The 27,427-nt window shown below is 37.5% G+C and overlaps 2 protein-coding genes across 3 annotated transcripts in view; one reads left to right on the top strand and one right to left on the bottom strand.

The window, feature by feature from the left end:
- LOC124612394 (protein ATP6V1FNB-like) overlaps nucleotides 1-3,131 on the top strand; it is a 44,667-nt gene extending 41,536 nt beyond the window's left edge. For both annotated transcript variants that reach the window (XM_047140573.1, XM_047140574.1), the window contains one exon: nucleotides 1,918-3,131. In XM_047140573.1, coding sequence (XP_046996529.1) covers nucleotides 1,918-2,166 — 249 coding nt within the window. In that variant the 3' untranslated portion in view covers nucleotides 2,167-3,131. The remainder of the gene's footprint in view (nucleotides 1-1,917) is intronic.
- Nucleotides 3,132-13,404: 10,273 nt separating this feature from the next.
- The window catches only part of LOC124613176 (BTB/POZ domain-containing protein 6-like), a 32,948-nt gene continuing 18,925 nt past the window's right edge, over nucleotides 13,405-27,427 (bottom strand). Inside the window, exons 4-5 of the mRNA XM_047141813.1 lie at nucleotides 24,708-24,912; nucleotides 13,405-14,341 (exon numbers count right to left, since the gene is read on the bottom strand). Of these exons, the coding sequence (XP_046997769.1) occupies nucleotides 13,436-14,341; nucleotides 24,708-24,912 (1,111 nt within the window). The 3' untranslated portion in view covers nucleotides 13,405-13,435. The remainder of the gene's footprint in view (nucleotides 14,342-24,707; nucleotides 24,913-27,427) is intronic.

Here is a 27,427-nt window from a genome sequence, read left to right as displayed (position 1 = left end):
CTCACTAAGAACTATAATCTTACGTTCACATTTTAAAACAGTTAGGAACTGTGTATATGTACTGAGGCCACGTAACACACTTGAGAACAAGAGCACTTAGCAACTCCGAGCAAACTTTATACATAATTTCAAACCTTTATAAAACTTTTTCTCACTGACACCCCCCACAATATGATGAAAAGGAAAAAGTTTATTGCTTACTACATTTTCACTGTTTGTGCAGTAAAACTTCAACATAGGGCATGAGGTTTTAATTTATTACTTATTTGCTAATAACTCAACCTATAACACATTTTTCAGACAGTATCCACATATACCATTGAATTTATCTGCAAAATTACATCATTATGTGACATATTGTTCAGAAGATACATCATCATAAATACTGAGATGCATGAAAAACTAGCTTCCATTTAAAATGGGGCGCAAATTTCGCAGATTGTACTCATCCATTTTTTGACAATGAGAACACTTAGACTTCCAGCACACCTTAAGCATAGTTTCAAACTTTTACTAAACTTTTTCTAACATGCTTAATGTCAAACATTTAACACACTAACTCATTTGTAAAGAAGTCAGGCATCTGAAGCTGTTTTGTACTTGAGGGTTTAGTTCTTTAAAAAATAGGTGGTTAAATGGTCGTACTACCCTAGCAAATGGTTCAAATGGCTCTGAGCACTATGGGACTTAGCATCTGAGGTCATCAGTCCCCTAGAACTTAAAACTACTTAAACCTAACTAACCTAAGGACATCACACACATCCATGCCTGAGGCAGGATTCAAACCTGCGACCGTAGCGGTCGCGCGGTTCCAGACTGAAGCGCCTAGAACCACTCGGCCACTCCGGCCGGCCTACCCTAGCATTCAGAACTTTGTTTCCGCTGTTGTCCTCACATATGTGCCCCTCTCACATATCCTTTTTAACCTCCCCCATTTATCCTTCTCTCCTCCCTGAGGAGATAAGCAAGGAAAGTGGAAATTGTTAGCCATGATCTATTATAAGAAACCACCTAATCATTCTCCTGGACCTGCCTTTTCTTGAGCAGGTTTCATAGTCACGTAGACCTTTTTGAAGGACAGCATTTTTGTCTTCGCGTGTCTTTTTATTTTCAATTGGCACAGTTGAAAATTTGATTTTATGGTCATTTTCATACGTAAGACTTCATGCTGCTTATGTATATTTCAAAAATTTAAAAAGTGCCTAGCATATATGAATAATTCATACCATAGTCATATACAATTTAAGATGTGTGTACAGTGGCAAACTTAATGCACTCATATATTAACACATCATTTAACACAATGTTATGTAGGGAATAGGAATAGTGTACTAGGAGCCTTGAGTTTGGGTTTGAAAATTTGAGTTTTGTCACTAATAGGCTACACCTCTTGTAAATTTTTATTAAAAATATATGTTGCAGGATTTTTATTTTAAAACTCATAACATTCCTTGTGTTTATTAAATGGATGCTATTGGTCCTTCTAAAGAAGTTCAAGTAGGTACCCACAAATCTCCTAACCAAATTTATGTATTACTGTGTCAGTGTAGGAATACAAGCAATATGCTGTGACACACACACACACACACACACACACAAGCACACTCAATCACTCCCTTGCTTATCTACTAATGGTAGCAATTACCAGAAGTATCACTGTGGAAGGGAGTAGAAATAGACCTATATGTTTACTCCACAAGTTACCATATAGAGTGTAACAAGGTGTATTCATATGGTTACAGCAAAAATAAATGCATGAAAAATTAGCAAAAATGCTTCCAAAATTTCTGTTGTTTGTGTTCTCTTTGCAGCTTTCCCCCCCCCTCCCCCCCCTTTTTTTTTTTTTTTTTGTCAAAAGTAGAAATACAAATTGTAGTCCACAATTTCAGTGACTAATACAAATCCTCTATTTTTCAGACTGGACCATATGAATATCTGAAAGCCAGATGTGCAAAGCCCCCAAATCATCGGTATTATCTTCCTGAGACAACTAACTTCAGTTATGGGTGGCAAAGTGACGAACTCTATGCACGTGTGTACAACCCACCTTACGGGCGCAGCACACAAAGTACTCAACAACTATATCGAAGGCAGGGAGTCAAACCCGATTCTCCATCAATCAGACCAGCTTTTATCTTCGTACCTCTTGAAAAACATTACATTTAGAATTGGTGTAAGACATGAAGGAACACTGTCTAATCTCTTCTCAATTATCAAATTGTAGTTCAAAGGTCAACACTACAAAGAATGTAGACGAGGAAAAAAATTTATTGTGAAGGAATATTACGACGACAAGGAAAATATTATTTAAATTAAACAGGGCGTTTAGGCATTGTATGTTTTACTAACTTTTCAATGAGTACAATAAATAAAGAGATGATCACACATATTACGACGACAATCACAAGTTACAATAATGTCTTTGACATCAAAGGGTTGGCAGAAAATAATGACAAATAATACTGTTCGCTACACTGTTTGCCTTTCTTGACAATGTCTGTCACATACATTCCTTTAGCAGAAATGCAAAAATGATTTTCTGGTCCTTTAAACACCATATTATCACAGTTTGTTACATAACAAAGAGAATATGTCTTTCCAAGGATACCTTGCATACAATCATCTTTTTTAAAAAATACATCTTACATTAGGAACAAAGAAATTCAGATCTAAGGACACATCAAATAATTACAGGTATAAAGACAATAATGATGCATGTATAGTACAATGATTTGAGAGATGGTAAATGGCAGAGAACATGAAATGAGAAAAATTGTTCATACCTCACAACTGAATTACAATAGTCAACTATCACATTATTGTCCTCCCTCACTCATTCAGCCACAGAATTGAAAAATTGTACTTGGAGCCACAATTATGTCAAAATCAATGATTGTTGTCACCAAGCACTACAAGGCAGAGTACACAAAGGGAGCTAAAAGCCTGCATAACTGGTTTGTTTATGAATAAATTGTATACTCCACACTATTGTCTTAGATTAATTTTACATTTAGTTCATGTTAGTCTTGCATAAAGCAACTGTAGATGAAGTACAAACAAATGAAAGAAGGCACAAAAGAAATAAGTTGCTAATACACAAAACAAAAATTGAACAAATTTTTTTTTTTTTTTTTAATTTCCAAGTTTGATTAACACAGTGACTGCCACAAGGCTGCCACAGCAGTGTCACCTGCTGTGGCCAGCACGAACACAGCAGTCAGTGTGTTAATTATCTCCATACTTTCTTTTTGTTCACATAAAAAGAGAAAATGTGCATTACAACTCTTTAAGCATTTTCATATTTATAATGTTCTGATACAGCACAGTTTTATTATACCCAATCACAATGAACTTGAAGCTCACAGATTCCATACTATTTCAAATGTCAACTAAAATAATAAACGCACGCCCTAATTCGAAATCTGGTAATAACTTGCAAATTTAAGTAATTGGGGAAATCACAATTATTCGGTGTGAATCTCAAATCTTCATCTATCAACCATTAATAATAATGTTACAAATTTAGATCTTTTATATTGGATGCAACCTGGGGACTTCATCTCACTAAACATTTTACAAGAAACCCAGCCTTGGGCTCCAGTGCAAACAGGTTAGTGGCTCTTAATGCAGAAGCTGTTACATATTATCACAATGTCAAATGGAAGATAAGATTGGTCTTCACCTTAAAAAATAGATCAGTCAGAGAGTAAATCCTAAAAATCAAACTTGAGATAGTCTACAATTTTAGTATTAACATGATCAGTGTCTAGTACTCAGGTCCTGAAGCAAATATTTCCACTTATGCAAGGAGGAGGAATTTCCAAAATATTACCCCAGCTTGTATGCAACCCATCATCCCCTTTCATAACACTGGTTCTTCAGGAAGCCCACACAACCATGTTATAAGGGTGAGCCAGGGAGCATCCAGGCAACCTTATACTGCAATGTGAGATTTAGGTCTAAACAATACATTTTCTTCTCCCTGTTCAAAATGGGTAATCTGAAACAGTTGAATCTTGGCACTACTCAAAATATCACTCACAAGATGCCAGAAACTAGATGCATAGATAGGCAAGTATCTGAAATACAATGCTTCATTGTCAAATATAAGGCAATGGTTTCCATCATCAAATATTTTTTCGCCAAACAGCAGACTGTCCCCACTACACTTCCAATGCATAAAAAAGATCTTTATAGCACAGTGTATGTAGACATATCACAGAAGAAACCACCAGAAACTTCATGTTAATGCCCAACTGGACACACAAAAATATGCACACAATGAGGTCAAGTAAAAACTGCACAGTGCTTAACCTGGTAAAGAAGTTAATGGAATTTCGACACATACCAAAAAAGTAGACAGACAACTGCCTCCTGGGAGAATTTCAAATAAAGCTTATCGTTACTTTGAGGTAGTTCCAAAAAGAGAGATGCAGAAGATAGGGGTGCAAAGATGTACCACTCTAGATTCAGATTATTCTCTCTCTAAAATCAAATTGAAGTTCCTACCCACAGATACAAAGATGCTCAAACGTCTCGAAGTCTTAAACCTGATATAGGAATACTGAAGACACATAGATGTTAACATGTTCACTGTGGCTGACAGTTATAAGTGTCCACGTGAGCCACTAGTTCACCGTGGCTAACACTTCTAAATGTATCCATGAACAACAAGCCAGTGCAGCAGACGTTTATAAGCTTATAAGTCCAAAGGTGTAGTCTAAGATTTTACCTGCAGTTTGAGTTCTTGCGCATAGTTGTTTGTGATGTACATTGTTTGAAACGGTGGCTAAACAACCTACACTGGGACCTTCTACTGTTAAAAGAGTGGGCAGGAAAAAAAATAGTGATAATCAGATACTGATTGCAGTAGGAAAGGTAGTGATTATGAGTTCCAAGATAATGATTCGCAGGAAGATGGATGGAATCTCAAGAACACAGAAACTTGCCATAGTGACAATAGTGTGGAAGCAGAACTTTCACATACACTTAGTACAGATTAAGAAGGCATGGAGAATGATGGTGATGAAATTGATGATGATTAAGAACCGACACTGGCAGAAGTAAATAAATCAGCTACAGTATCATCTGTTTACATATCAAGAATATTTATTTACTTGTCTTATTGAGAATGCACCAATAGATTTCTTTAAGGTACTACTTATGATAACATACTTCAGTTTTGCATTTGATGAACCAAATAACAACACTGTGAATACATTTTAGAGTGAAACTATGAGGAATGGGTCTACAATTTGTAACTGGAAACCTATAATTATAGAAAAAATACTTTCTTCTTGTGAATTACGTTACATGTGGCTAATGTGAAATCTGTCTGATCACAAGACGACCGGAACAAAGATGCTCTGTTTCAAAACAGGGGAATAGTGAAGAGTATGTGTAGAAACAGATATATGATCAACTTAAACTCAATGCATTTTGCTAAAAATCTAAAGCCAGGAACCCAGAACAGATGATCAATAATACAAAGTACAACCTATACTACATTACTTTAACAACAGAATGTGTCAAGTGTGTTACCCTGGAAGAGAAATATTTTTAAATGAATCTGTGTTCTTTTGGGGAAAGACTGTCATTCAGACAATATATCCAAAACAAAAGGCATATGCGCAATGTGTGATGATTTGAAAATGGCGTGACAAATAAGTTGTTATTTCCGCAGAATTCTTCAATACAGTGGAGTAAGTGCCAAATTCATCCCAGCAAATAATTTCATAACTACAGCCAGCTACCAAATATAATCAGAATATGTATGACACTGAAGCAAGGACTAGATACTGTTATATTATTTATGTGAATGGAAGATCTTCCATCGGTCTAAAAAACTATTCCTTCATATAACTGACACTCTACTTTTTGATTTATATATTCTGTACAATAACTACTTGGGGAGTAAACTGACACTATATGAAAATGGAATAAAAATAATAAAGGGACCACTTTTCCAATGGAAATTCCAAGAAATATGAGACAAAGAGACCTCATAAGAAAACTCACTGTACAAAAGCAGAAACCAACTGATGGGAAAAGGGAAGTCATAACGAATAGCTGTAAAACCTGTACCAAACTGGGCCAGTGTACTGACATAACATGTAAGTGCAGAGAATGTCCAGATAATCCTGGATTCTCTTTGAACTGTTGTGTGAAGGCACATAATTAATGAACATTTTGTTTTATAATAAGAAGTCTCAACATTTTCTTCTTCGTCTTCTTATTCTTCTTCCTCTTCAACTTCCTTACCCTTCCAAGAGCCATGGCCAGAGGGAAGTATAATTTTTGAATTTCTTTTCACCTATCATTTTGCAATTGTTTCAATGTTTCTGGAAGATAATGTTTATACTTTCACAAATATGTTCATTCATTGTTTAACTTGTAAATTGATTGCATTGGCAAAATACATCAAGAGGTACTGACAAAACTGATAGATAGAAAGCAGTGATGGTTTTGCATCTGTCACTATTACTTAAGTACAAAACATGAACGTCAAGATTTTGCTTGCACATGCTTACCGCATGTTTTAGTGGCTTATACTGATCCCTGCAGCAAATGTGTTAAGAAAACTGAAGTACCAATACAAATAAGCTGCTTAAATTTGAGGGATGATTTAGTCAAAAGTTGCCAGTAAAAAAGACCATACATCACGCAACAAAAAGATACATGCATCATTAAAGACAGCGTGACAATAAACAACTACTGAAACAGAGCGAGGAGCCTGGGAAAGATGGAGCTAAGAGACAAATAGGCATACTTCCATATGGTAGTGCTAATTTACAAACATGACCATACAACAACAGGAAAGCCAGTGCATCCATAAGCAGCAGACATAGTTGGGTGAATACTTTCAGAGGAACGTGATCTGATTTTCCATCAAACCTTCAAATGGATCTCCACCCAATGCATGTCACTCAGCCTTTGACTTTAGATAATTCGATGGTAATATAATCTTTGGGGATAACAGAAGTATTCTGGAAAGAACCTTCATCAGGAATTCCCTGAAACTTCCTGTACCTATGAGGATAACCCTGACATCAAGTAATGCACTAGAATCATATGTGTGTACAGAAAGCTCACTGGTATGTCACCAGTAAAAATTTTCTAAGTTCTTATTCAACAAAACTGAATGACAACTGTACCAACAACTAGGATGATATGACGTGAAACATATTTCCAGAGGGGAGAAAGTATCACACCATCAACAAAGCTTCCAATAAACTACAACTAGAATCAGTCAAAATTATGCTAATCCACAGGTTCAAAACATATATAGTATTTAAGGCATCACACAGAGAGGGTATGAGTTGACTCAATGCATCCTTTATACGCTTAGTAGCAATCTATCATTTCCATATAGTTGTTACTCTTATCAGTTCCAACGCTGAACAGAAAGAACAAAGAAGAAAATTAAAGTCTGAGACGGGAACACAGGAAGACCTGGGAGAATACACAAAACAGTAAAACCTGCAGCTCTACAGTTACACTGAAAATTTGAAGGATTAGATCATATGAAGAGCTACTGGATTCTAGACACACCTCAAGGATGGATACTACAACATTTACCAAATGATTTCCCACATTCTAAAAAACAAAAAGATCAAAGAGCATGGGATGACAGTGCTGAAATTGGGCATAACAGGGACTAAAAATTTTTCAGAAGTGTACTGAATCGAAAAAGGTTCAAGGAAAAATTATCCCATAAGAAAAAAGCACATTATACATCCAGAGAAATATATGCTCTCTGAGCAAATATCAAGGTTCAATGCAAGCGAAAAGTTGAATGTCACTGGTCCTCAGTGGTCTATGCTAAATAACAAATAAACAAAAATACACCTCCCTTCCACAATGAATTCTCAAGGGTTTTCTCTGTCATCTACATGGGAATCTTTCTTATAGACTTTCTTTCCTACATCTGCAATGGCGGACATCTGTTTCAAGACACGTAGATTTCAGATGTCTCACAATCAACAAAGGCCCACCAAGATTGCACAGGACAAACTGATTGCCAAAAGAATGAACCTGGGAACAATTCTCATCACCGTAACTGACACAACAGAACACTCAAATTGAAAAGACACACTAGGAATGGAAGGAGGTGGGAGATGTGGGATGGCGAGAGTGTGATGGAGAGAGGTAGAGGAAGTGTGAGATAAATGTAGGAGGAAAGAACAGAGAAAAAAAAAAAGGACTGGGAGAGAAAGATTAAGAGGAATAGTGAGGATGAGTGAGACAGAGAGAAATAAGGAGGGCACTAGAGAGGGGCAAAGCAAGAGGTAGGAAGGGGCAGAGAGTAAAGGAATAGCAAGACAAATGAACAGGAGAATGGAGGGAAGAGGAAGGGGAGAGAGGGGTGTTGGGGAGAGGGCCATAGGCAGATTAACAGGGGGAGGGGGAGAGCAGAGGGCAAAGGAAGTGGAGAAAGGGAAGGGAGTGGAGAGAGGTAGAGGGCAGGGAGAATGAGAGGTGAGAGTAGAGAGGTAGAGGGGAGAGAATGAGGGGTGGTAATGAGGGAGAATGAGGGGTGGGAGTGGAGAGGTAATGAGGGAGAATGAGGCGTGGGAGTGGAGAGAGGGAAGAATGTGGGGTGGGGGTGGAGAGAGGTAGAGCATGAGGAGGAGGATGAGGGGTGGAAGGGGAGAGAGGTAGAGCATGAGGAGGAGGATGAGGGGTGGAAGGGGAGAGAGGTAGAGGGAGAGGACAAGGGCACGAAGTGGAGAGAGGCAGAAGGGGAGAATGATAACGTAGGAATCGGGAGAGGTGGAGGAGGAGAATGAGGAGAGGGAGAAGAAAATGATTTGAGAGCAGACATGGAAGCATTTTTAATCTTCAGCTATTTTTCAGAATGAAATGCATTAAAATTCTTCTGTAAGCTGAGTGGGAGAGGGAGCTCGTGCTATCAGTCATTCTTATAACCAAGAACTAATAAGATGTTCTGGGTCATGATTAATAATACATATTGTGTTTTACAGTACATTCAGTGCTGCAGATCACCTTGTCAATAACAGGAGAAGTTATGGAGGGAGCAATAAAAAGGAGGTTACCAAAGGTCTGATTATCTTAACCAGCCATTATCTATTTTATAGGAGTATTTTATACATATTTTACTACTACTTTTGACTGTTATAAAATTTATAAGATTAACTTACACATACAGGAAGTGATGAAGAAAACAAACACCAATATTTAAAAAAAAATCTAAATGAAACACATAAGATCTATAAAAAAAAAATCTCCTTACAGTAGTTCACCTGCTGATATACTTTTTTATACATCAACTTTTTTCTTTGTTTTTCAACTGATAAGCAGCAGATGACTCTGCCCATGTTGTTACTCTATGTCACTTGTTTCTAACAAACTACACCAGTTACCGATAATTAGTTACGTCCAAAAATACAAATCACACAGCAGTTTCTGCATGTTCTAACAGTCAGTAACAGCCATGTTAGTGAAAAAAACCACATTCTTGTCACCTACAAATACCCAAAATGTACATACACTACCACACCAAAGTTACAAATCAAGAGACATGCAGCAGACAAAAAAGACATGAGATGCAAATGTTCGAAAGAGAAGTCATATACTGAACAACAAAACTTCATGGGTACATACATAATCAAATATTAGCTGCACAAAGATAAATCAAACACCATGTGTGGGAAGAAATTTGGTACAGATACATGGCTTGTTTTCTATGTGCAGAGCCATAAATAATGCTCATTGCCACTAATCTCACTTTGATGTGGAACAAAGAGAGAGAGAGAGAGAGAGAGAGAGAGAGAGAGAGAGAGAGAGAGAGAGAGAGAGAGGTGATGGAAAAAAATATTCTCTACTTGGGTTTGGTGTTTCTTGCTCCACCCTCTATGTATGAGTAAAATGGTGAAGATCATTTATATAATTTTTGTTGCAAAAATATTCTCTCAGTGACAATTCACAAGCAACATTTTAACAATAATGCACAGATTCCTGCAGACTTATGGACTCGTAGGAGAAAATGACTCCACCGACTCATATGGGGAAAAATGTGGCATGAATTGATGATGAAAGTGTTCTTTATTGTTCCATCATCAGTGTGTCTCATAAAAACTGACTATCTGAAAATAACCATTGAAATTCATTGGACTGGCAGCTTTTTAATCTTACGCAAAACTTTAAGGAAAGGTTTATGCAAACAGTACAGTCTTTTTGTGATTTTCCCAACATCTCAACATCTCGTTTGAAAAATTCCTACTTTTGTCTGAAAGATTTCACAGGCAAGCATCTTTTGTTTCCGTAACAGTTCATAACAGATATTTCTCATTCTGTCAGTAGCTTAATATTTGTGGTATACTTCCATGAGGCAGGTTTTTAAAGTAAGTACCATTTGAAATTCCACTGCAGCAGCAACTGCAGCTGGCATTTGTTGCATGCTCACTCTATGCCACACTCAGTTGGCAAGTCACAGATGCCACTACAGTCATTTTGAGTGTTTATGTTTATTAGTGAGTATTTGAAATGCCTCCTCTGGTTGAGAATTCCACCAACTGTGAATACACGCTGTGATTTGTGTACTTAGTGCTAAATGGGGTGAAATTGTCACATCAGTGTATGGGGAAAGCAATATGAGTGATGGGACAGAATGGAAATGGGTGAGAGCTTTTAAAAATGCCCCTACAAACATACATGATGAGGAATGAAGTGGGCAATCTTCACTCATTACTGACAATTTTTTACAGAAAGTTAATGAAAAAGTGAGAGATAACAGATGCTTTATAATTTTGACATGATGTGATGAGTTTCCTCAAGTGTCAAGAAGTGTGCTTTATGCAACTGTTACTGAATGTTTAAATTATCAAAAAATTATGCTCACGTTATGTACAGAAAATGCTAACTGAGGGGCACAAAAGCAAACATTTAGCCATTTCTTTGACTTTCCTAGAGTGGTATGGTGAAGAAGGTGTCAAGCTTTTAAGTCAAAGTGTCACAGATGACAAACAAGGGTGGCTTATGTTACACCTGACTCAAAGCAGCAATCCATGGATTGGCAGCATTCAACATCAACCAAGAAAGTGAAGTTCAAGCAAACAATTTTATCCTGGAAAATCATATGTACCATTTTTTTTGGGCCGTTTGCTCCGTTGTGACACTATAAATTCTAAAACTTATTGTGAGACCTTAAAAAAACTGTACCATGTAATCTAAAACAAATAGAATGGTATGCTGAGTAAGGGGATTGTTTTGCTTTATGACAACACCCGTTCACATGTGGCCAATGAAACTCATGAGCTGATCAGATCATTTGGCTGGAAACAACTTGATCATCCTCCATACAGTCCTGATCTAGACCTCTGTGACTATCATGTGTTCCTACATTTACAGAAGCATCTGAGTGGTCATCACCACGACAACAATGAAGGTATCCAAAACCTGGGTATATGATATGGTAAGTACCTTAATGTAAGTGGGAATCATGTAGAAAAGTGAATTAAAATACAGGCTTTCATGTAAAAACAAAATTGCTAAGAAAAGTATATTTGTTTCGTTTTTGTTTCAAAACAGTACTTAAAAAACATACCTCATATTTTGTACCATTGAAATTTTCTGTTAATGAGGAAGCAATGGTACACTGGTGTCCACTGTCTGCCATCAACTTTCTGTTGAAGGCATGGAAAACTATCTGTCAAATATCTTACTTGCCTGTGTCACACACACTCTTATGCCTATGGCCTTATTCTAGAGACAATTTTACAATTGTTTTGTAGGACATGATATTAAAAGAAGCATGGTTCACTAGATGATGAGTACAAAGTAGAATGAAGCAAGATGTCCTGAGCATGTCTCAAACATTAATTTGCCTTAACATATCCATCATCACTGCCTCAGTTACATCAAGCACTACTTCTGAAAACAACAAAAACTGTTCCTAAGCTCACAAACAAAGTACAGAAATATATATTGCCACAACTGTGAGAAATGATAATAACTGAATAGTGGTAACTCTACTACAGTTTATGTCCAACAGCATGGCATATAGGTGCCTCCACATGTAGGTATTTGTTCTCATTGCAGTTTTAAATGACAAAACATTTTTTCTGTGCACCTCACTTCAAATTTAATTATCCATCATTCTCTTCTAGTGCTTCCATCACGGTGTTAAGAATGATGGTTTTTTCATGCTGCTTCTCTGGATTTTCCTTCCATTCCTTTATTTGTGCTTTTATTGTCATTTTCCCATATTTATAGATCTGATCATTTTAATTCTTCAAATGACACTTCCTTTTTACCACTTCCATGTATTTATTTCTGTGATAGCCATCCATCCAATACCACTGTGTTATCCAAATGGTAGAGTCAAAATGTGTGTATACCAATTTTGCATCAAGTTTCTTCTTCCTTCATATAACTATCTGCCACTGAGGATGCCAGTACTGTTTGCTCCTGCTAACTGTCTGTCTAACAGATCATTACATTCCTTTTAACAATTAGAACATATTTGTCTATGTTCTAACAAACAAATCTTTTATCTCATATGTATTTCATTCGCAACTGTTATATCAACTACTTCACATAATACATATGTCTCATTTAACAGAATTTCATTTAATGTACAGACACAAAGAAGTAACATCTAGGTAAAATTGGCTTTACCTAAATGTTTTAAAATTAATTTTCATTTGTACATGTCAAAGTTTTGGATTACTTCATTGTACAAATGTACAATGGTAATTATGACTGCATGCACTTTACACACACACACACACACACACACACACACACACACAATTGAGAGACACATAACATTGGGAGTATGGGGTTGAGGGAGATCTGGAAAATGAAAAAACCTACTTCTTTTCCAAGAATAGGAAGAGAAAACTCATTGCAGAGAAGAAAATACTGATGCCACAAAACATCATTCTCATAGTTACCCATTCTTCATAGATTTTATACCAATAATGAGCAAGGAAGAAAGAAAATACTATCATAACAAGTGGGCAACAAAAATAAATCACTGCTTGTAAGGAGGAATTGATGTCGTACAATTTCACTCTTATAAGCAACCATTCTTCACAGATTTAAACCAATAAGTGGGAAAGAAAAATAGGAAAAAACATCGAGACAGTGTTAAGTAGTCACAAACAAGTTTGCTAATATTACGGTATACTGATAATTTTTACTTATGGACCGTCTGACAGCAACTGAATAAAACACACAACCGCAAATTGGTATTCCTAACAAGAACAACAATACCAAAAATGCAACAGGAGCGTAATATGTAAGAAATTGTCCATGCAACCTGCCACTGATGATGCCTTGCAGAAAATAAAGGCGAAACACATATGGCACTAAAATTGTGTTTTATTCAGTTGCTGTCAGACGGTCCATAAGTAAAAATTATCAATATACCGTAATATTACACCCAACTGAAGAAGAAAGCTGTGGAGTATCAAACTGAATAAACAATTGCATCTACAAATCCCATATCTAACCTTCTTACAAAGGTACCATTGCCATCAATATCAGCATGATCAAAAAATCTGAACTCAATACCTCGACTCTTTTCAGTCTGTGACATGAAACTCAGTGGATACTCATGAACATCTCCTCTCAGACAAGGTAGCACCATTAATATACTATATTCTTTGTTACTGCTGAATACGATTGGTTCTTCAAAATTTACCGTTGACAATGTATTGTATTCTACAACATCGGTAAAAAGAGTCCTACTGAGTACAGTTCCATGTTGGTCAAGTACAGACACATCCAAGTTTTCACGGTACTCACGAGGCAACCCATGAGCCAAGTTGAACTCACTCTGAGGCACAAGCCTAGTGAAAACTCTTATTCCACTCACTTTCACATATTTATCAACAAGTACTTTGGTTAGAAGTCTAATGTGCCCAGAAATTGTAACAGCTGTCTTTAAAAACTTACGAGCACAATAAAACTGTTTTATTGCTATCTTATCTCGTGAATATGGAACACTGCACATTCCTTCTGGTAATGGAATAAGGTCACCATGTTTTTCCAAAATAACTGCTTTTAAAACAGCTATTTCTTCTGGAGTTAAAATGCCTGATGACTCTGGGCCTTCTGCAAATTCCTGTACAGTGAGAGACAGAAATCGTATTTTGGAAAGTGCACCAGCTTTCATCAAAATTGCACGCATATTTTCAGGAGTTCTTTCTAATCCCTTCTCTGAACACTGAACTTCAGCCCATTGAATGCATGTTTCAAACAGTTCCGTTTCACTAATATTTAATTTGTGCTGGCTCAAGAGTACATTAAGTGTATGCGAAGACATATGACCATCCACAGATTTCAGAACTTCTTTGGTATGCCCACACATCACCTGAAACAGTAAAGCATCCTTTTAAGACATATGTCATATTTTACTAATAATTTACAAAATAAAGCGGCATGGTTTTATTACAAACATGGCTAACAAAATTGGACACAGAAGGCAAGAGGAAGTCATGAAGGTATCTGGAGGTTGAAGAAACTGTGAGAAAGAAATAACAGGAGTTTTACAGACAAATAACATATTGTGAACAAGATCTACACCTGATAATAAGGTAGTTCTGCAACACACTGCATAACTGTAACCATCAAAAACAAGTTAACACTAAATTAAATGCATATCTTCATGCTTCACAATCACTCATCATTTTTTCCACTTCTTCAAATGTTTCACGGAAATGGGCACATTCTATTCTCAGCCTGTTGGAACTATTCATGCATAGAAAATTGCCATACTTTCAAGCAAGTCTTTGCTCATGTAGAGAGGGTGGAAGATGGGTAGGTGGGGATGGGGAGTAACGGAAAACAGGGAGCATGCTCAGGAACTTTAAAATCCTATGCATTTAAATAATTTGTACAAATTTTGGACAAATGTGTTAGAGAATTGTGGTCAAAGAAATCTGATGCTGGATGGATGCTAGAAAACACCTCTGCACCTCGAGCCAGTGCGATATAATTGTCCTGCTGACTTAGAAAACTTAACTGCTATTGAATACTCATTATTGGAATACTGTATATTGATGCCAATTTGATAAAAACGTGTATTTCATAAGGAATGTTCTGAAAGTTTTGTAGCAGCTGTGCCGCAAAAATATGCGAACAGACCAGAGCCGCTCCAAGTTAGCTACGTCAGATATCTGTCAGCATGCATATCTCCAATAGGCAAAATTGTGGCAATGCTGTGGCATGTTTGGATGCAGGTCAGCAGAAAAAGCAAGGGCAGTGCAAACTGAGCCACCATACAGTACATATGTGTATTTCAAGGGTCTGTAACTTCACTCCATGGACCATATGGTCGAGCATAACACCAGCTCCCCACAGGCACATATAGAAGTTTGTTAGGCACTCTCTGTTCCTTTCCGCCTTCAATTCAAAAGACACATTGTTTTGTTATTTGATAATTCACACAAAACTGTATTATGTAAGGCGAGATTGTAAGCATATCAACGTGTACATCCTTGACAATGGGTTTAATTAAAACAATGTAAAGATGAAAGATATGTCATAAATTTAAAGTCAAAATTACAATTAATTACAAAACCTCTTATAAAAAGAAAATTGTAGTGTGATAAATACATGTTAAATTTTTGATGATAATGTACAAGGAAAGTCTGGAAAAGAAAAGATGTATTTTGGTGCCAACTTTGTCGAGATGTGTAGTCAGTACTAGCCAGCATATAGTAAGAGATGTATGAATTAGATTGAAATTTGTGAATAAAATATTTTTGAATTTTGAATTCAGAAAATAAATGTTTTATAAATATTACAGAAACCCTGCCATATAAAATACATGTTCAAGAAATGAATCCAAGAAAAAAAACTGCAAAATATACTGTATTTTGACAACAATGATATTTCGTCCAGTTTAATATGCAGGTAAGTGTAATACTGGACATCATTCTAATGTTCCCAGAGATCACTATCTGAGATATATGTGTCACATGTAAGAGCAACCTTATGATCAAAGGAAATATTTGTCAGTCTTTTCCCGCCATTCCACAATTTTGTAGCTTCGGCAGATGCAAGCTTTTTCATGCACCTGTTTCTTGTCATGTGGTACGTTCGGATGATTATTAATAAAACCGTGTTATCACCTGCAACACTGCTATTCACTTAGGAAGTTGTGATTGTCACTTTCTTTCTCTGTATCATTATAGATGATAATCTTCTATGCTGACAATTTCTTCTTCTTCTTCTTCTTCTTCTTCTTTTTTTTTTTTTTTTTTTTTTTTTAATTGGTCTGAAAATGTAGATGCAGACAGGCTGAAAGAGCCTTCATCTGATAGTAAAATGTGCAACTGCCTGCCACTAATATTTTTCCAGTCAACAGTGAAGGTCCAACAAAGAGAGTTCTTGAAACCTCAATTATCACTCAGACTCTTTGCATTATCTTAAGATGCTAGAGCAATGTGCACTCATCTCCAAGCCATGAAGTTAGTCATTTCCTCAAAGTACAGTATTTGTCCACTCTCAGATCTTCAAAAAACCGTCTCACAAAAAGACTCAATTTTTTTTCCTCCCACGGCAATCTCTCTTAATACTCAAAGAACATTAATAAAGAAAAACTGATGAAAGCTGTTTCTACAGTTGGTTCAGGTTCATTCAGGTATGGTGCCAAACACATACGGAACCAGATCAGGACCTATCCATCTTGAGGTACATATTTTCAAAGTTTTGTAGTTACTGCTTTCTGTGACAGAGAGAGAAGAAGTAAATTCTCCACCCCTCCCCCCACCTCTCCCTCTATCCTTTTTTTTTCCCTCTCTCTCTCAACACTGTACCCTTTGAGGTGTAATGTATTTTTAGTGAACTGAATCTCTTATCATGTTTTTGTAGATTTATGATTTTGTTTATTCCCTTCATATTAAGTATTCATTATCTAATACTACCAGGAATAACTGAGTGTCCTGTAAATAAAAAAGTTTGTAACATTATTTCATTTACAACATTATGATAATTTTGTATACATACTTCATTCTGCTGAAACAATTCTATCTTCCAGAAAGATAATAATTCACTCATTTAATATAGTTTTCCTGTAAAATATTTAAAATTATCATACAAAAAGTTCTAGAAAAAGACTACATAATGCTCTGACCAATTACTGTGTTTAAACTGGAAACAGTTCAGTAGATAATAATCTTTAACATGGTTTACAAGATAGTTTGTTGAATTAGATAACATAATTTTAGCATAGAAATCTCTAATAAATGTTAATAATCAAAATAATTAAGCATTCTAACTGCAATCTGCATATTTTGAAAGCATGGTAATTGTTCAAAATCAATACTTCATGGAATTTTGTACAAAAAAAGAGATTGTATAAGAAAACAGGGTCAAATATTTTCTTCATTATTCTAAAACTTACTACACATTTAAGTTTTTGTGAATATGCGACTTTTCATTACACCTTTAAAAAAGTATTTATACTAATAATTTTATATATTATTTATACTAATAACCACCCCCCATGAACCATGGACCTTGCCGTTGGTGGGGAGGCTTGCGTGCCTCAGCGATACAGATGGCCGTACCGTAGGTGCAACCACAACGGAGGGGTATCTGTTGAGAGGCCAGACAAACATGTGGTTCCTGAAGAGGGGCAGCAGCCTTTTCAGTAGTTGCAGGGGCAACAGTCTGGATGACTGACTGATCTGGCCTTGTAACATTAACCAAAACGGCCTTGCTGTGCTGGTACTGCGAACGGCTGAAAGCAAGGGGAAACTACAGCCGTAATTTTTCCCGAGGATGTGCAGCTTTACTGTATGATTAAATGATGATGGCGTCCTCTTGGGTAAAATATTCCGGAGGTAAAATAGTCCCCCATTCGGATCTCCGGGCAGGGACTACTCAAGAGGACGTTGTTATCAGGAGATAGAAAACTGGCATTCTATGGATCGGAGCGTGGAATGTCAGATCCCTTCATCGGGCAGGTAGGTTAGAAAATTTAAAAAGGGAAATGGATAGGTTGAAGTTAGATATAGTGGGAATTAGTGAAGTTCGGTGGCAGGAGGAACGAGACTTCTGGTCAGGTGACTACAGGGTTATAAACACAAAATCAAATAGGGGTAATGCAGGAGTAGGTTTAATAATGAATAGGAAAATAGGAATGCGGGTTAGCTACTACAAACAGCATAGTGAACGCATTATTGTGGCCAAGATAGACACAAAGCCCATGCCTACTACAGTAGTACAAGTTTATATGCCAACTAGCTCTGCAGATGATGAAGAAATTGATGAAATGTATGACGAGATAAAAGAAATTATTCAGGTAGTGAAGGGAGACGAAAATTTAATAGTCATGAGTGACTGGAATTCATCAGTAGGAAAAGGGAGAGAAGGAAACATAGTAGGTGAATATGGATTGGGAGGAAGAAATGAAAGAGGAAGCCGCCTTGTAGAATTTTGCACAGAGCATAACTTAATCATAGCTGACACTTGGTTCAAGAATCATGAAAGAAGGTTGTATACCTGGAAGAATCCTGGAGATACTAAAAGGTAGCAGATAGATTACATACTGGTAAGACAGAGATTTAGGAACCAGGTTTTAAATTGTAAGACATTTCCAGGGGCAGAAGTGGATTCTGACCACAATCTATTGGTTATGAACTGCAGATTGAAACTGAAGAAACTGCAAAAAGACGGGAATTTAAGAAGATGGGACCTGGATAAACTGAAAGAACCAGAGGTTGTACAGAGTTTCAGGGAGAGCATAAGGGAACAATTGACAGGAATGGGGGAAAGAAATACAGTAGAAGAAGAATGGGTAGCTCTGAGGGATGAAGTAGTGAAGGCAGCAGAGGATCAAGTAGGTAAAAAGGCGAGGGCTAATAGAAATCCTTGGGTAACAGAAGAAATATTGAATTTAATTGATGAAAGGAGAAAATATAAAAATGCAGTAAATGAAGCAGGCAAAAAGGAATACAAACGTCTCAAAAATGAGATCGACAGGAAGTGCAAAATGGCTAAGCAGGGATGGCTAGAGGACAAATGTAAGGATGTAGAGGCTTGTCTCACTAGGGGTAAGATAGATACTGCCTACAGGAAAATTAAAGAGACCTTTGGAGAGAAGAGAACCACTTGTATGAGTATCAAGAGCTCAGATGGCAACCCAGTTCTAAGCAAAGAAGGGAAGGCAGAAAGGTGGAAGGAGTATATACAGGGTTTATACAAGGGCGATGTACTTGAGGACAATATTATGGAAATGGAAGAGGATGTAGATGAAGATGAAATGGGAGATAATATACTGCGTGAAGAGTTTGACAGAGCACTGAAAGACATGAGTCGAAACAAGGCCCCGGGAGTAGACAACATTCCATTAGAACTACTGATGGCCTTGGGAGAGCCAGTCATGACAAAACTCTACCATCTGGTGAGCAAGATGTATGAGACAGGTGAAATACCCACAGACTTCAAGAAGAATATAATAATTCCAATTCCAAAGAAAGCAGGTGTTGACAGATGTGAAAATTACCGAACTATCAGTTTAATAAGTCACAGCTGCAAAATACTAACGCAAATTCTTTACAGACGAATGGAAAAACTGGTAGAAGCGGACCTCGGGGAAGATCAGTTTGGATTCTGTAGAAATGTTGGAACACGTGAGGCAATACTAACCTTACGACTTATCTTAGAAGAAAGATTAAGAAAAGGCAAACCTACGTTTCTAGCATTTGTAGATTTAGAGAAAGCTTTTGACAACGTTAACTGGAATACTCTCTTTCAAATTCTAAAGGTGGCAGGGGTAAAATACAGGGAGCGAAAGGCTATTTACAATTTGTACAGAAACCAGATGACAGTTATAAGAGTCGAGGGGCATGAAAGGGAAGCAGTGGTTGGGAAAGGAGTGAGACAGGGTTGTAGCCTCTCCCCGATGTTATTCAATCTGTATATTGAGCAAGCAGTAAAGGAAACAAAAGAAAAATTCGGAGTAGGTATTAAAATCCATGGAGAAGAAATAAAAACTTTGAGGTTCGCCGATGACATTGTAATTCTGTCAGAGACAGCAAAGGACTTGGAAGAGCAGTTGAACGGAATGGACAGTGTCTTGAAAGGAGGATATAAGATGAACATCAACAAAAGCAAAACGAGGATAATGGAATGTAGTCAAATTAAATCGGGTGATGCTGAGGGGATTAGATTAGGAAATGAGACACTTACAGTAGTAAAGGAGTTTTGCTATTTGGGGAGCAAAATAACTGATGATGGTCGAAGTACAGAGGATATAAAATGTAGACTGGCAATGGCAAGGAAAGCGTTTCTGAAGAAGAAAAATTTGTTAACATCGAGTATAAATTTAAATGTCAGGAAGTCGTTTCTGAAAGTATTTGTATGGAGTGTAGCCATGTATGGAAGTGAAACATGGACAATAAATAGTTTGGACAAGAAGAGAACAGAAGCTTTCGAAGTGTGTTGCTACAGAAGAATGCTGAAGATTAGATGGGGTAGATCACATAACTAATGAGGAGGTATTGAATAGAATTGGGGAGAAGAGGAGTTTGTGGCATAACTTGACAAGAAGAAGGGACCGGCTGGTAGGACATGGTCTGAGGCATCAAGGGATCACAAATTTAGCATTGGAGGGCAGCATGGAGGGTAAAAATCGTAGAGGGAGACCAAGAGATGAATACACTAAGCAGATTCAGAAGGATGTATGTTGCAGTAAGTACTGGGAGATGAAGAAGCTTGCACAGGATAGAGTAGCATGGAGAGCTGCATCAAACCAGTCTCAGGGCTGAAGACCACAACAACAACAACAACAACAAGCCTCCTGCACACCAGGATTCGAACCTGGGCCTCCCATTCACTAGGCAGATGTGCTACCCTGGGACTGTGGCTAACGCAGCTGCAAGTTATTACCCTACTGCATCTCCTTCCCTACTACAAACTCCAACTCATGCTCAGCCCATCTTGATGTTCCCCCTTCATAACTCATATCAGTATTAAAATTATAAACAGCCGACCAGTTGCAATGGATAAAGAATTCTTTACCTAGGTTTCGACAAATGTAAATTTGTCTTCTTCAGAAGGTGGCCTAAGGACAAGAACATTATCACTTACATTAGGAAAGTATGAAACTTAAGCCAAGAATAGATTTTGACACAAATTAGAGAGCTCTTGCATTACAGAAATATGAGAACGACGACTGGTACTTACAATTTTACATTAGTAAGGACTAATGTACCATCGCCGTTTTTACAAGTGTCGGCATAGATCCATTTGTCAAAATTAAAATATAGCCCTAAAATTAGAGTTTGTCACGTAAATATAAATTAGTATATGGATCTTGCAGAGCTCACAACCGACTGAGTGTAATCGGCCAGCGTAGTTATCTGCGACCAGGGCAGGTGGCACTCATGGCGCGAACCATGTGCCAATTGGCGTACAAAAGCAACGTGTAAATTATCAGTATTAATAACGTCCTTAGATAAAGTAACAATAAAAAGAAGGAGGGCATTTAACACTCCCGTTATAACAGTATGGGAGCCTTAGTACAATTAATGTAGTTATACATCAAAAAGGCAGGTGGTGCTTATGCCGAGAGAGTTACGCATAGTGGCATATACAGCCAAAATATAAAAATTACATTACTATATTAGTGAAGCCCACAAACGGTATATATGTCAGAACTTTAAAATTGACAATAATGGCGCTTAAGACAGAATTACGAACCCTGGTACACAATCCAGTTAATACACATTTGCAGGGAGCCCACGTTTTAGAGCCAGACAAAACCACATAAGGGCCGATGTAGTGGCAGCCATACATCATGAGAAAACCACATTACATAAAGGGTAGCGAGCTTAAAGCATTGAAGGTGCATCATAGCTTCCTGAGAAAATAGACCACTAAGGTTACCAGCATTAATGTTATACCATAAACAGTGCAGGTTTAAAGCCTTCAAAAAATTGTCTACAAGCAAGGTTCAACTGGTCGTTCAGTATATTACCGTCCTTGCCTCTAGATGTTTAAAAATTTGTAACTCTTCCCACAGATCTAATCTACGCCCTTTGACTTCTCTGTGTAGGATAACAGTGTCTTCTAACTGTTTAGGCGTATGACTGGCTATCAAGAGGTGTTCAGCAAAAGTAGAGCTGTGTATATTCGCTCCTTTTTTACCTAATAGGTGTTCTTTATATCTTGTTTTCACAGCTCTGCCTGTTTGACCAATATAATATGAAGGACAGTTATTACAGCTTAGTTTGTAAACGCCTGAATTGGAAAACTAATCGCTAGCAATCCATGGGATTCATGGAACAGAATGTGCAAATGAACGAATAAAGAATGTATGAAAGCATAATAGATTGGAATTAGTGTACCAAAGACTATCAGGGTATCATATGTACTGATAGCAATGGCACAGGCACAGGCATAGGCACAGGCACGACACACCGAACAGCAATTTGTGGCTGCTTGCTGATGTTGTGTGGGATGGTGGACTGTAGGAGGACAGGAGGATACAAGATCATTTAGACAGAATTTTGAGCTGGTGTAATGAGCGGTAGCTTGCCCTACATGTGGAAAAATGTAAGTTACTGGCCCGACGCGGTCAAGTTGGTTAAATATCTATTTGTAATGTTGCAAAGCAATATGAAACGGAATGAGCATCACAGGCTGGTAGTAGGAAAGGCGAATGCTTGACTTCATTTTATTGGGAGGATTTTGGGAAGAGGTAGCTCATCTATAGAAGATACGGCATATAAAAAACTAGTGTGACCCATTCTTGAATATTGCTTGCATGTTTGGGATCCCTATAAGGTCAAATTAAAGGAATACATTGAAGCAATCCAGAGGTATGCTGCTAGACATGTTACTGGTAGGTTTGGTCAGCACCCAAGTATTACAGTGATGCTTTGGGAACTCAAATGAGCATCCCTGGAGGAAAGACAGTGCTCTTTTCATGAGGCAATGTTGCAGAAATTTAGAACACTTGCATTTGAAGTCAACTGCAAATCGATTCAACTGCTGCCAACATATACTTTGTGCAAAGACTATGAAAATAAAGTGAGAGAAATTAGGGCTCATATGGACATTTATAAACAGTCATTTTTCCCTCGGTCTATTTTCAAGTGGAACAGGGATGGAAATGTCAAGTAGTGCCATGTGGTACCCTTCGCCATGCACTGTACAGGGACTGCACATACGTAGTTCAGCATATGACAATATGTACAATACTTATCACCAAAAATAATTGTCAAAGAAACTAATTTTCCATGCTTAAGTAGCATGAATGGTAAAGAGGACTGTAACAAGGGACTGTGGAAGTAACATAACACAACTGAGTTCAGAACTCTTATCAGTTTCACAAAGCAACTGTTTCTACATCTAGACCTCTAACATAAGCTGCATAATCTAGGTCAGGGTAGCTTAAATTAGGTTTTGAATACCGAAAACAATGATCACCATCAAAAATACATCGGCACACTGCACACAATGCTCAGGCCAAAGACAGGGTCAATCTTGATGGAAAGTATGTTGTTGGATGTCTCATGCACCCCTTTTTTTCAACAAAAGGTTGCACTTAAATAGGGCCATTAAACATTGAAATAGCTGTTTGATGGTAAGGACATCAAGTTTACCTTTAATTTTACTCATTCTTTCTACAGGTGATTTTCAGCCTAGGAGAATGAGGTATTCCACAGTAGTGCAACATTAAAGATCATCCAATGCTACTTTGGAATTGTGGGTTCAAGTATTAACATATTATATTTAAGATATTAGCTCTAATGTGTACTTCAGTTGTTAGGGGAGCAATTACCAAGGACCTTTTACTTCTACTGACATAATCTCAGTGCAGTTAATTAGCGATTTACTTTACAGCTCTTCTGAATGCAGAAACAGGGTATGCTCCAAAAAGGTAAGCTCATCTTTGCTAATGGCTATGAATATAAACTGTTCAGAAAAAATTATGCACTGCCCTCAAGACCTGCACAGTATTCTTCAACTGGAAAATGTCTGGGGCAGAAATTAGTGCAGCTTAGTGAATTTTGTTTTATGGGCATTAGGCCATCATCCAAGCCATATTTCTGTGACTAATGTTTTGCTTCCTAATACTGACGACATCATCAGACTCTATAAAAATTCAGATAACCGAGGAAGTCTGCATTGTATGATTATTACAGCTTAGTGTAAAATTTCCCATTTCATTTTATTTGATTTAGAGGAAAAGTTAGCTCTTATGATTATAACATGAGTTCATTTCTGCTCCCTGTACATTCAGCTTCACCATTTTACTACTGCACCAAAATAGTGAATTCACATTCTATTCCATGTAATGCCAATAGTGAGTCACAGTAAAAAAGCCTCTGGCTCATTTTCAATCTGGGTAAAATGATTCCACAATTTAGGTAAAGCAATTTTAGAGCACCCATACAAAAAATAAAACTGAACAGTGACATACAAATTGATTCTGGATCATCCAGAAATATGAGCTTCCTCCAAACAGTTTGAGTTTGCTGATGTGTTAAGAAAATCTCAGGGAACAAAACATAATACTAAAATCTATGTTATCTGTCGAAATTACTCTACAAAACAATGGAAAAGACAAATCACTAAAGTGGTTCACATAATAATTAATTATTTCAATATGAACATCATTACCATAAATGATAACCCATAGCAAGTGGACATATGTCATATATACAACTGACTGTCAGTTTTATACATGAATAAATTGTATGTAAGTCTCTTCAAATTACCTTGATACATGGCTCCAGAAGCTGCTCCTCATTTATTTCATTTGCAAATTCAAAAATACTCATTGCATTACTAGGGCGTAAATTATCTATTATGTAATTGTGACAAGTATGACAAAGATGAGGTAACATATATTTTTTTGCTGCATACAAAACTCCAGCTGCTTCATCTACTGATGAAATATTTGCCACATCAGTGTAAATGTACCTGAAAATAAGTTTTTTTTTTTTTTTAAATATGTGTACAAAAGAAAACAGACTATCTTTTGTCTTGCTTGGTTTGTTAAAATGAAAATGTTCTTGCAGTTTATCATATATCACTAAGTCGAATTCTGCAAAGCTTATAAAAATTGAAAATCAACTTTGGCATACTGGATTATATATAATACGAGTAAAGTTGTTTTAAAGAAATACAACATAATGGCAAAATGAGACTGTATCACCAGTAGATGTCAAGCTATATGTGTAACAGTTCATCCATAATATCTGCAGCTTTCATTACTTGTTGATAAAATAATTTGTGGACATACAACCACATTTTAATTTCCAAAAGGCGCAATATTACAGCAAACAATCATGTTACGATCATCAAGACTATAACATCTGAAAATGGTTTTATGTAAGAATGGATACACTAAGTGGTAGATTCAGTGAACTCCTCATCCTACATCAACAGTACACTAAGCAGAAATGGAAGAGGAGCCTGAGAAGGATGTATCTGCTGCATTTATCCCACACAGTGATACATTATTCAAGAGGACTGAAAGATTTCTGGGAATACACCACACAAAGATTTGTTTTTTGGCCACTGGTTAAAACATCAGGACTGCTCGACAGCGCCTAGCACAACCTTTATCTATTGCAGTCCAGTCTCTATGAAATACCTGCCAATGAGGCATGGTGTACATAAGGCAGACAGTACAAACTATCAAAAATCACTCCTGTGAACACCAATGGATACCTAATTATTTCAACCTAACAAATCAGCACTCACAGAGTATGATCTATGGAAATTACTTGGAATAGGTTACGACTGTTCTGAAATTTCTGGTACAGACCTCAAAATACTGTGACTGCTATCAAAAAAAAATGTTGTAACTGCGACCAGGACGGTCGCGGGGTAGCAATGATGGAAAGCGCGGCGGGACCCACGGAGAGGCCTGTGAACAACAACACAATGGAAGAGGACGGACACGACCGACGAAGGACAGAATGAATACAAGACCGAACAACAGAGTCACAAGGAAACAAACATGTCCACTCGTACGCGAACCAGGAAGTAAGCAGTCTAATGCAAAGTGAGGTGTAAACCGACGTAAGCGAGATTAGACCACATAACACACATTTCCTGTTTACATTACTTTCATATCAACTCTGTTATAAACAAAAAAATGTGGTACTGCAGTTGAGAGCGCACTGAAAAAAGCTGTGATTGACGTAAGCAGTGTCTTTTTGTGTTTTGCAGACATTAATTTATCAAGGAGAAAGCCAAACGGATTTGGTGTAGGTGTAGGAGTAGGAGGACTGTACAGTTCCACATTTTTTGGACATGAAGGTCATTATAAACCAAGCACTTAGCTCAGCTGGATGAATAATTGGGAAGGGAACGGTGATGGCTTTGTTTAAACTCGTTTGTGACTTCTGCATTCTGCCAGACTGCTCCTGAAGCATGACGTTTATTGCATGAATCTTTGGTTTGAGCATTATAAAAATGCTATTAGTGAGCTAAAACTCAAAGCTGAAACCTATACACTGAGAAACAACTAAGTCAGGGGCAGATGACGTATTGCAGAGAAAGTGCTTCGGCTGCTATCGTTAACTGAATAGTATGGTACATTAACTGAATAGTATGGTACATCACCTGATTGGAATGTTGTCAGACCTTGTGCTGTGACAGCATGACAACTGGGTGCAGAAAGGGCAAGATCTTCAATTTCAGTACATTCTGTCATTGCTAGATTGTGAAAGCCTGACGCAAGGAACACTCCTTCTACATGGTTGTGCAGGCACTGGGCTTTTCAATACCACCATGTGAAAGCAAATGCTACCACTCTCTCTCTGCTACTGTGTATAACAATGTGTCATTGACAGGCACTGCCGAAGATTGTCATGGATTGGTGGTGGTGGTGGTGGTTAGTGTTTAACGTCCCGTCGACAACGAGGTCATTAGAGACGGAGCGCAAGCTCGGGTTAGGGAAGGATTGGGAAGGAAATCGGCCGTGCCCTTTCAAAGGAACCATCCCGGCATTTGCCTGAAACGATTTAGGGAAATCACGGAAAACCTAAATCAGGATGGCCGGAGACGGGATTGAACCGTCGTCCTCCCGAATGCGAGTCATGGATTGTAACAGTGGGTAAACAAACCACTGCGTAGCAAATTACTTATCACTCTGTACTGCCATCGTCATGAGAATGAAGAAGATGATTCAATTGTCAATGAGTATGAGACCCCACGAACCATGGACCTTGGCAACATGAGGTGGCTTGCACAACTCTATGATACAGATAGCTGTATTGCATGTGCAACCACATCAGGGGTGTATCTGTGGAGAAGCCAGACACACATCTGATTCTGGAAGAGAGGCAAGCAGCCTCTCCTGTAGTTGCAGGGGCACACGTCTGGATGAATGACTGACCTGGCCTTGTAACATTAACCAATATAGCAATGCTATGTTGGTACAGTAAATTGAAAGCAAGAGAAACTAAAGCCGTTATCTTCCCTG

Source organism: Schistocerca americana, chromosome 4, assembly GCF_021461395.2.
Source record: "Schistocerca americana isolate TAMUIC-IGC-003095 chromosome 4, iqSchAmer2.1, whole genome shotgun sequence".
Classification (NCBI taxonomy): domain Eukaryota; kingdom Metazoa; phylum Arthropoda; class Insecta; order Orthoptera; family Acrididae; genus Schistocerca; species Schistocerca americana.
The sequence above is the reverse complement of the archived record's forward strand: the minus strand, read 5'-3'. Positions and strand labels throughout refer to the sequence as shown.